The sequence below is a fragment of the Rousettus aegyptiacus genome, unplaced genomic scaffold, assembly GCF_014176215.1.
Source record: "Rousettus aegyptiacus isolate mRouAeg1 unplaced genomic scaffold, mRouAeg1.p scaffold_m13_p_2, whole genome shotgun sequence".
Lineage (NCBI taxonomy): Eukaryota > Metazoa > Chordata > Mammalia > Chiroptera > Pteropodidae > Rousettus > Rousettus aegyptiacus.
In genome coordinates, this window is record NW_023416295.1 from 129,200,284 (window position 1) to 129,210,786 (window position 10,503).

A 10,503-nucleotide genomic window follows, 5' to 3' on the forward strand; every position below is an offset into this window, starting at 1 on the left:
ATACTCCAGTTTATAAAATGGTTTCCCATGGAGATATGACTTAATAATTCTGAAACCACTATACATATACACTCTGATTGAAAAATTAAGTAAATGAATGGCAGATGGTTGGAGCAAAGTTTATCACTGTTTGTGTATAATGTTACAGATAAGCAAAGGAGAAGGTTAAAATGATCCTTATGGTAATGAATTAGAGTTGTAGACTTCAGTGTCAAGTTATGTTTAGTTTAAGATAGATACAGATGGTTACATATGATAATATTTATAGATATATGCATATACAAGGGCTAGAATACACAAATTTTTTTGTCTATCACCTAATGGTGCCTAGAAACAATGACACCCCAGTGGCAATGAGCACATCTAGAAACCAGCTGCTGGTTTCTAAAAGAATTACCCAATATTAGTGTGATGGTTAATTAATTTTAAATATCATCTTGACAGGACTACAAGGTGCCCAGATAGTTGATCAAAAATTATTCTGGGTGTTTCTGTGAGGATGTAGTTAGATGAGAATAGCATTTATATTGGTAGACTGTGTAGACAGCCCACCATAATATAAGTGGGCCTCATCCAATCAGTTGAAGGCCTAAATAGAACAAAAGGCTGATCTTCCACTAGATAAGAGAGAATTTTCTTGTCTGATTCTTTTCCTGCCAGCACTTTGTTTTTTGAGTGGGATGCCAGCACTTTCTAGTTCTACGACAACCTGCCAGCCTTTGAATTTGAACTGGGAAATCAGTTCTGCAGATATTGAACTTGGCCAACCTCCAAAATCACATGAGTCAATTTCTTATATATCTGTCTTCTATTGGTTATGTTTCTCTGGAGAACCCTGATGAATACCATTAGGAATAAAGTCTCCTTACTTAAAATAAAGGGGAAACGACTGGTTCCAGGAATGGGATGGGGGAATAAAAAATACTGAAAGAGCTCCAAATAGCCAAATTGGAACAATTTGAGCCATGCATACATATATACATACATAAATAAATAATAGATAGATGATAAAGTATTGGATTATAATTCAAAGTATAAAATAAATATTCATGTCCATACTGATGTGCATAAATGATTGAATAATAACAAGAGATGATGGACAACTCTTACTCAAAAGAACTCCAAATTATTTACATAGGTTCTGCTCCCTCAAGGAGATAAAGAATAACTCTTCCTTCCAAAGAGTACAGTATGGAAAGTACAGTATAGAAAGGGGTAAAAAGTAACTTTACAGTAGAGAGATCTAATAAACACTTCTTCAGCTAGGTGATCAAGGTTATCATCAGCAGTGATAAGTCATACTGATGATATGTACCCTTGATATGATGTGATGAGAATGGCACATTTTCTCTGTATCTTCCTATGTTTGTGGGTCTCCTTAATTACAAAGATTCTATAACTTGACTTTGTCAGACTACAGACTGATTAGAGTTAGGGCATACTTTTCACTAACTACATTTTTAAATCTAACTACACAATAATGATTATATCTATCATAACTAATAGTCATTTCTGAATTAAATCTAATACTCATATTCAAATTTAGATTAAAATTCATTATTACTTAGAAATGCATCAAAATATTTACAAGTGAAATGACTTGATGTCTGGATTTTCTTTAGGTTACTTCAACAAAAAAAAAAGTAGAGGATTCAGGTATGAAAAGTAGTGGAAGTCAATGAAACAATAATGAGAAAATGTAGATAATCATTTAATCTGGGTGATTTGTACATGGTGGTTTATATACTGTTCTCTTTAATTGCTATACTGTTTGAAATTTTCAGTGCTACAAATTTTGTTTTTGCAGTAAAGTAGGTTGTTACACTGATAAAGCACAGATGTATTTCAGAATTAAATTTCTAGTGATAGTAAATATGTCTTGTAGAAAAATTTCAGATGACTCACAACACGGTTCTAGAGAAGAGGGAGACCCTGAGGACAATGACACCTGCACGGAGTAAAATTGTTTCCATGAAGTATGAGAGGGAAAATTAATATTTCTAACTTAAATTATTAGCTTAATACTGTAATTAATGTGACATCTTAAATATAGATATGTGAATGGGAGACTTCTGACTATAACACAGTAAAGGGAGGCATTTTCCCCTCAGAAATTACCTAAAAACAAGAACAAGAAACATAAAGGTAGACTCTACCCTCAACCACCAAAAGGAAAAGATCTTAAAATCTCTAAGCTAAAAAAATGGAATAGTCTCACGGAAATAGAGAATACACACTGAACTATTAACAACAGCTGCAGATCTGAGGAACACCCAGTGAAGAACACCCTTACAAACAAATCAAAGCCAAGCAACATGGTAACCACAGAAGAATACCAAAGTTAACGCTGAGGTTTTCCTGCTTGCCAGGCACTGTTGACTCATGTAACTCTTACTAAGACAATGTAAAGGACACTTCTTTAGATGCAAATCCAAGAAGCCCTTGCTTGCAACAGTCAGAACTGGGTGTGTGGGTCACAGGCAAAACACCGTAGATCATGAAATTTCAAGAAACTGTGAAGGTGGTGTTGAATGAGGAATCAGAGTAAAGTCTCCCTGGCAGCATTTTGTTGGTGAAACAAAGAAAGACTGAATTGTGAGCCACTCTGGAGCAATCTTTGTTGGTTTGGCCAAATTAGAGATTAACAGAATTATTCACACAGCGCTGTGTCATAATGAGAATTTTCTGTTTGCCTGGATATAATCCTGGCCCCTCCTCCCAGAATATTTTCTGAAAATGGCAAGTCCAGAAGGTGCTCATCTCACTCAAAGATGAGCACTAGTCAGAAAGGAATCATTCCAGGACCCACAAAAGATACTTCACATTTTTAAAATGCAGGGAATAGGAAAAGCAAAAAGCATATAAGAAAGCACTCAACAGAAAAAAAAAGTCACAGTAAAATATTAACAAAAAATTCAATGACATAAACACCATGATAAAAATCAGAGAACTAAGGGGAAATATAGTGAGACAATAAAAGCTTCAAACATTAACTTGTAGAGCTCAGAAAAGGACTGGGGGAAGGGGGTGGGAGCCACAACAGAAACGAAGGCCAAACCAAAAGCAGCACAAAAATGAAAAGACATTGATGAATTCAGTGTAATGGACACATAGGTGAAGGTGGAGAAAAACAAGTAGTTATGAAATAGCTATTATAGAGTATTAAAAGAGAATCAAGAGAAAATATAGATGTGGAAAATAGATACAAACATAATTGGAAAAGAGAATATATGTGTTATATATATTTATGCACACATCCACACATATATTTTATAAACACACACACACACAATGCATGTCACACATACCCCAGGAAAAGCATAGAAACCTATCCAAGTGAAGTTATTACGAGGATACACAAGGACCTAGGAACGCTGCTTGTTTCCATATACAGGAATTAGGCAACTGGGCAGGGCAATGGCCTTGAGCATGTATTTTGTTTCTTAAGCATGTTTTATTTATTTGATTTTTAAATATATAAATAAGTGTGTAAGGAACAATAAACAATATCCACACCTACATCTGGAAAGTTTAAATACATAGCTTATTAAGCTTCTATTTTAACTATCAGTTTAAAGAACATAAAAAGAACACAGTAGCTTGTTAAATGATATTCTGAATATGCAATTAGAAAAACCTAAAGAGTGCAAGCAGTACAGAACAAATAACCTGGTTTCTTTAGGAAATAAAAAGCAGAGAAAAAATGAAGGGTGATTTAAGATGTAAATGATTTGAAATACATAACACCAAAATACAATATGCACGGAACTTATTTGGATCCTGATTTGGATAAGCAAACAATAAAAAATGAATAACACAAAAAGTTTTACATGATGATTAAATTAACATTTGTTGATGTTAACGACTATATAAATATTTAAGACAAAAAAATAGCCTTTTGCTTATTTTTAAATTTGTTATTTGGATATAAATATAAAATTACATAATAAAAATACAATCTCTTAGATATGCTATAAAATAATTTAGGATTGCTAGAGTATTGGGTCAGAGTATGAAAGAAATAAGTCTGCCCATGACATAATAATTTTTATAAAGCTGTGTAATAATACAGAGGCCCATCATTTTGTTATTGTACTTATCTACCTGTGTGAAATTTTCCATTAGAAGAAAGGAAGTCATTTTTTATATTTAAACACTGAAAAAGAATGGAAATTTTTTATGAGGCATATTTAACAGATTATTTGACCTGCAAACTCTGCAGGGTGAAATAGTAGGTTGGAGAGAACACTGGGTATCTTCTGATACACAGCATAAAAGGAAGAACCTTTGTTTAAGTAGTGACTAACTCTTAGTTCAGTGAATTGAGAATAGTCTTATTGTACCGAGATCAAGTCAAAGCTGGAAGGCAAGAAAATATGCCCTGACTAAGGAAGCCAAAATACAACCTTCATATTTCATAACTTTTCTAACAATCCAGATGTGATCTCACTATTTGTAAAGCCCAGCCCTTCCCAATCTGCAAGCTCACCTTCCAGGACTGCGCCCAGCCCATTTTCACTACATATAAACTGCTGCGGGAAGCTCATCTCCCACATCTGCTCCTCTCAGCTCTACCCTCCAGCCTCTCACGCCTTCTCCAGCCTTCGCATCTTCAGGAACCATGTCTAGCAAATCCACCGTGAGGACCCAGAGCAGCAGCCGCCGTGGCTTCAGCGCCAGCTCAGCCCGAGTCCCTGGGGTCTCCCGCTCTGGCTTCAGCAGCGTCTCCGTGTCCCGCTCGAGGGGCAGTGGTGGCCTCGGTGGAGTGTGTGGAGGAGCTGGCTTTGGCAGCCGCAGCCTCTATGGCCTGGGGGGCTCCAAGAGGATCTCCATCGGAGGGGGCAGCTGTGCCATCGGTGGAGGATATGGCGGCAGAGTCGGAGGGGCCTTTGGCTACGGAGCTGGAGCCGGGAGCGGATTTGGTTTCGGCGGTGCAGCCTCTAGCGGCTTTGGGCTCGGCGGCGGAGCTGGCTTTGCTGGTGGCTATGGGGGCTCTGGCTTCCCTGTGTGCCCCCCCGGAGGCATCCAAGAGGTCACGATCAACCAGAATCTCCTCACTCCTCTGAACCTGCAAATCGACCCCACCATCCAGCGGGTGCGGACTGAGGAGCGCGAGCAGATCAAGACCCTCAACAACAAGTTCGCCTCCTTCATCGACAAGGTGAGTCGGGAGAAGCTGCCTGCCCTGGGATTTTTGAGTCCCCAGACTAGGGAACCCACTGATATCCTACCAGGGGGAGAATGAGCAGAGGGAGACAGACACAGACTGGCTCCCCACCGGGATGCCAGGTTGGCTCCATGTTGGCCACAGACAGGTGATGCAAATCTTTTAGAACTACTACATTTACTAAATGTTCCTCATTCCTCCTGCCTAGGAAGATTTTTCAACTTTTGATAACCCTAAAGGAAAGAAAAATAGGCAATGAGAAAATGGAATGGGTTAGCTTTACCATCTGAGGAATCGAAGAGCTAAAAAAAAATTCCAGTAGAAAACTGCTCTGGGCTCTGGGCTCTGGGCAAGAGGGAAAAAAGTAAAAGAAAAAAGAGAAAAGAAAAGGATTCCTGTTGGATTAAAGAAAAAGACTCAGAACACATTTCCATTGAAATACTAAGTTTGTGGAACCAGATAGGGCCCAATAAGAAAGTCCGTTTTAGAGGAGACTGCTGCACTAACTGGAAAGTGAGATTAGAATCCAACCATTAATAAGAGTGAAATTTAATCATTCCATTCTAGATATTTGACGTTCTTTTGCCTGAGGTACTATCTAAAAGAAAAAGGCTTGGTGTAATATATCAGAAAAATACTGTTTTGAACCAGATTAGGGACTGTGCTTGTCAAGAGAAAGAAAAGAAACGTTGAAAGTCACTGATAGCCTTCAAAACATAGAGGGTGAGCACCTTAAGGCCCATGGGGAGACTTTGCCAGTGAAATCTGTGGGGTGTGAAGGACAACACTTTGGGGGGCAAGGCTGCCGGCCTGAGGCTCTACACATGCTCTGTGGTAGCCCAGCATCATGGTGACCAAGCATGCTCGGGGACCTGACAACTCAAATCTCTTCCTTCCTTCCTTCCTTCATCCAGGTGCGGTTCCTGGAGCAGCAGAACAAGGTCCTGGACACCAAGTGGACCCTGCTGCAGGAGCAGGGCACCAAGACTGTGAGGCAGAACCTGGAGCCTTTGTTCGAGCAGTACATCAGCAACCTCAGGAGACAGCTGGACAGTATCGTCGGAGAGAGAGGACGCCTGGACTCGGAGCTCAGGGGCATGCAGGACATGGTGGAGGACTTCAAGAACAAGTGAGTGAAAAGACAAATGGGCTCGGTTTCCTGAAGCACACACCTCAAGAGCAGATGTGAGCATGATTTGCTAGTAAAAAATATCCAAGAAAATGAAAATCACGATTGTTGCCTGAAAACAAACCCCAAAGAATAGAAAAAGGCCATATGGGCCCAGGAGAGAGGAAAGAAGAAAACAACCTAGGGACTACAAAATTCGTCCTGTAGGCTATCAGCAGGAAAGCTCAATGTGGGCATATCCATTATACAAAGAGCGGGTCCCAGGCTGCCTTTTCTGGATCGTCTTCACCACTGACTCAATGACATCTTATCTCTTTCTCATTCTAGATATGAAGATGAAATCAACAAGCGCACCACAGCAGAGAATGAATTTGTGACTCTGAAGAAGGTGAGTTGAGTAAGATCAGGGGTGGAAGTAAGATCTTTGTAGAAGGAGACGACTCTGTGTCTCCTCCCGCATTTGAGAAGACAATAGGTGGGCAGGTTAAGAAGATGGGCAGATGGGAAGAAGGGCTCAGCTCACTCCACGTTGTTGGCTTATTTCCCAGGATGTGGATGCTGCCTACATGAATAAGGTTGAACTACAAGCCAAGGTCGATGCTCTCATGGATGAGATCAACTTCACGAGAGCCTTCTATGAGGCAGTAAGCATATCCACCTCCCTTGTATTTGCTCTAATGTGGTTCTGTGACGGGTGGATGGTCTCAGGGCTGGGAACTCTGTAAATGTCACAGAAGGAGATCTGACAGTCATACGTTCTGCAGGAGCTGGCTCAGATGCAAACCCACATCTCAGACACTTCTGTGGTCCTCTCCATGGACAACAACCGCAACCTGGACCTGGACAGCATCATCGCCGAGGTCAAAGCTCAATATGAGGAGATCGCTCAGAGGAGCCGGGCTGAGGCCGAGTCCTGGTACCAGACCAAGGTGGGCATGGTGTGCAGTGGCTGAGGCGTTCCTGAAGACCAGCAAGGCCACAGTCTTCACTGGGCAATCCACTTCGAGGGAGCTGGGTCCTCTCACAGAATGTGTACCCTGCCCCGATAGACCAGACAATCACAGAATTCATGTGCAAGTCTAGTCAGTCAAAGAAACCCAATGTGAGAGGAATGCTGACGTAGAAGAAAACTAGTGAGCGTTGCTTTAACTTCACCCCGGTTCTGGCTCATAGAAACATAGTGCAGAGCATTGCTGGTTCTGAAGAAAACTGGACAGTCAGTGGTCCCACCATAACGAGAATGGTCTGAGGTCAATGTATAGTATCCAATGACCTTGCAACATCAATGTTTCCTAAAATATCTTGTGGGGAAGCCATTAGGTTCAAGTTTACTAAATGCCTGATTGAGAGTGAATGTCACCGTTAGCACATGAAAGCCCATATACCTCACCTTCTTTCTCTCTGGACTACAGTATGAGGAGCTGCAGATCACCGCCGGAAGACATGGGGACGACCTGCGCAACACCAAGCAGGAGATTGCTGAGATCAACCGCATGATCCAGAGGCTGAGATCTGAGATCGACCATGTCAAGAAACAGGTACGGTGGGGTCTATGCAGGGAAAAGCATCATTCCCTTTCCAGACCACCAGGCCGTCCTCAACCATCATTTGGGTAATTTGTGGGAATTGAGGCAACAGCAAGAAGAGCAGCAGAGCATGCAGTTGCTACCTTAGTGAGTTCTCACAAGTGCGAGAGATGGATCCCGACCTGAGAGCATGAGACAAAAATGTGGGCACGGGGGGCGGGGGGGTCCTTCCCCGGTCCAATCTGTGAACTCATAGTCTAGGGGCTCGAGATTATATGAGAGGAACAGTTGATTTGGGTGTAAAAGAAACAAGTTGAGAAAGCAAAGTCAGGCCAGAGAGTGTGAGAAAGTTTGCTGCAATCTGCTAGAGATTCAGCCATGAAAAAAAGACGGTCAAGCCAAGATACAGGACAAAGACCAGTGTCACCCACAAATGTGAGGTGGAGGACAGTCATCACCTTACTGAGAATGTGTTCAGTTTTATATAAGTCAGTGTGGCAGGCACATGAGATTATCACATACTGTAAAGATTCAAAACAAGCCCATGGGTGCATTTCTCTCATTGTCCTCCGTAGTGTCGTCCAGCAGTCTGTCCCCACAGCCTCACACGAGGTGACTAACACATGGAACACAGGATTTCTCAAGTGGCTTCCAGAGTAGATAGGGTTTGCAGAATGCATGATGACTGGACAAAAAGAGTCATGGAGCCCTTCCCACACAATCTGGGCTCTGGAACTCTTCCTCACCAGAAACAGAGGACCACGGTTAGTCTCCTCAGGACGAGTGGATTACAAGCTCTTCTGCCTATCTCCCCCTCTAGTGCGCCAGCCTGCAGGCCGCCATTGCCGACGCTGAACAGCGTGGGGAGCTGGCCCTCAAGGACGCCAAGAACAAGCTGGCCGGCCTGGAGGACGCCCTGCAGAAGGCCAAGCAGGACATGGCCAGGCTGCTGAAGGAGTACCAGGAGCTGATGAATGTCAAGCTGGCCCTGGACGTGGAGATCGCCACCTACCGCAAGCTGCTGGAGGGCGAGGAGTGCCGGTGAGTACTCACAACCCCCTCAAACATCTGGCTGCTTCTCCATAACGTCCAGCCAATGAGCACAAGTTTAGAGTCCTCGAGTCATGGCCATGATTGTTACTCGGAGAGAACCTTTGAAAAGTCACTTTCTCCATGGGCTGGCCTCACATGGAGGCTTCCCCCGCTGGGCCCATAGTGGCTCTCTGAGATCTCATGGTCAACTGTGTTTCCTCCTTCCTAGGCTGAGTGGGGAAGGCGTTGGACCAGTCAACATCTGTAAGTATCTTTGCTTGTCTCCTCGCCTTGCCCTTGTTCTCTTCTGACTGGACGCGGGCTGGCAGAATGAGCTCACCATGTGTTGTGCGTCCTTGTTCTTCTCCCCTCCACAGCCGTGGTGCAGTCCACCGTCTCCGGTGGCTATGGCAGTGCCAGCGGTGTCGGCAGTGGCCTGAGCTTGGGCGGAGGCAGCAGCCTGGGCCTGGGCGGAGGCAGCAGTTACAGCCTTGGAGGTGGCTTCAGTTCTGGCAGTGGCAGAGGCATTGGAAGTGGCCTCAGCTCTGCTGGGGGCAGCAGTTCCACCATCAAATACACCACCACCTCATCCTCCAGCAGGAAGAGCTACAGGCACTGAAGTCCTCCGACTGGCACTCGGTTCCACATTGTCTCAGCCCTCTCTTCATGTTGCTTCCTCTCTCCTGCCTCCAACTTCTATTGGTGTCTTGACTTAAGCTAGTTGCTAGTTCTTCATTTCCTCTGTTTATACCTGCTGGATCTGAGCTTCCATTACTTACCATAAGAAGGTAAATCATCAGTGTCACAAGGACCTAGAGACAACATTTTGATGTTTCCATCTTATTATCAGTTATATCAGGCTGCCATAATTCTTGGAAGAAAATGTTCTCTAACCACCCACCCCCACCCCCCACCCCCGTAAACTGAAACTGGATCTGTATCATGCATCAAAATGAGGAATTTTCCTTTTGATGTTAAATATCCTGCCCATTATAATTCCACCCTGTAGTTCTCCATAGGAGAAATAAGTTATCTTCTACTCAGTGTCCCTTAATGGTATTGACATAATGCTGTCATGTAAGAGTTACATCTCTGCAATGTCTTTCTCTGCTCTCTTTGCTTTCTTTTGTTGTGTGCAATAAAGCAAATTTCTAATATAAAGAGTCTGTGTTAGATTGTATTGCTGATCACGTATTGGTTCTGAAACTTTATGGTTTTGTACAAAGATTTTTTTCTTTGGAGAACCATCTCTCAGTCCCACTGATAACTTACTCTGCTTCATACCCAACTCTGTCAGTCAACATTTTGTGAAATTTATTTATACTGTAGGTGGTAGATTACCAACAAGTATTCAGCCCTCTGCCACTCAAGGCTCTTTCTCGAAATAGAGTCTTTTTAAAAGCTTAAGGGAAAAAAAGGGAAGCAAGGATCCTGGAAGCTGGATTAGTATAATCTCGTTACTGAGGGTTTTTGCTTTTCCAGCTCCATCATTTGTTGGCTTGGTCCTCACACTTCTCTCTGAGACTCCTGAGACCCCCCCCCCCACAACCCACAACCCCTACCAGGGAAACACAGAACTGATGAAGCGGAACAGAGTCCAGTTGATAGGAAGGCAAAATGCTTGATTCTCTCTATAATAATAAATACTT

General features: G+C 42.8%; 1 protein-coding gene across 1 annotated transcript; it reads left to right on the forward strand.

Moving 5' to 3' along the window:
- Positions 1-4,562: 4,562 nt before the first annotated feature.
- On the forward strand, positions 4,563-9,546 carry LOC107509829 (keratin, type II cytoskeletal 6A). The gene is made up of 9 exons (XM_016142671.2): positions 4,563-5,161; positions 6,082-6,296; positions 6,624-6,684; positions 6,845-6,940; positions 7,061-7,225; positions 7,709-7,834; positions 8,643-8,863; positions 9,084-9,118; positions 9,232-9,546. The coding sequence occupies exons 1-9, from the start codon at positions 4,622-4,624 to the stop codon at positions 9,471-9,473; spliced, it is 1,701 nt and encodes a 566-aa protein (XP_015998157.2). The 5' UTR covers positions 4,563-4,621; the 3' UTR covers positions 9,474-9,546.
- Positions 9,547-10,503: the final 957 nt, after the last annotated feature.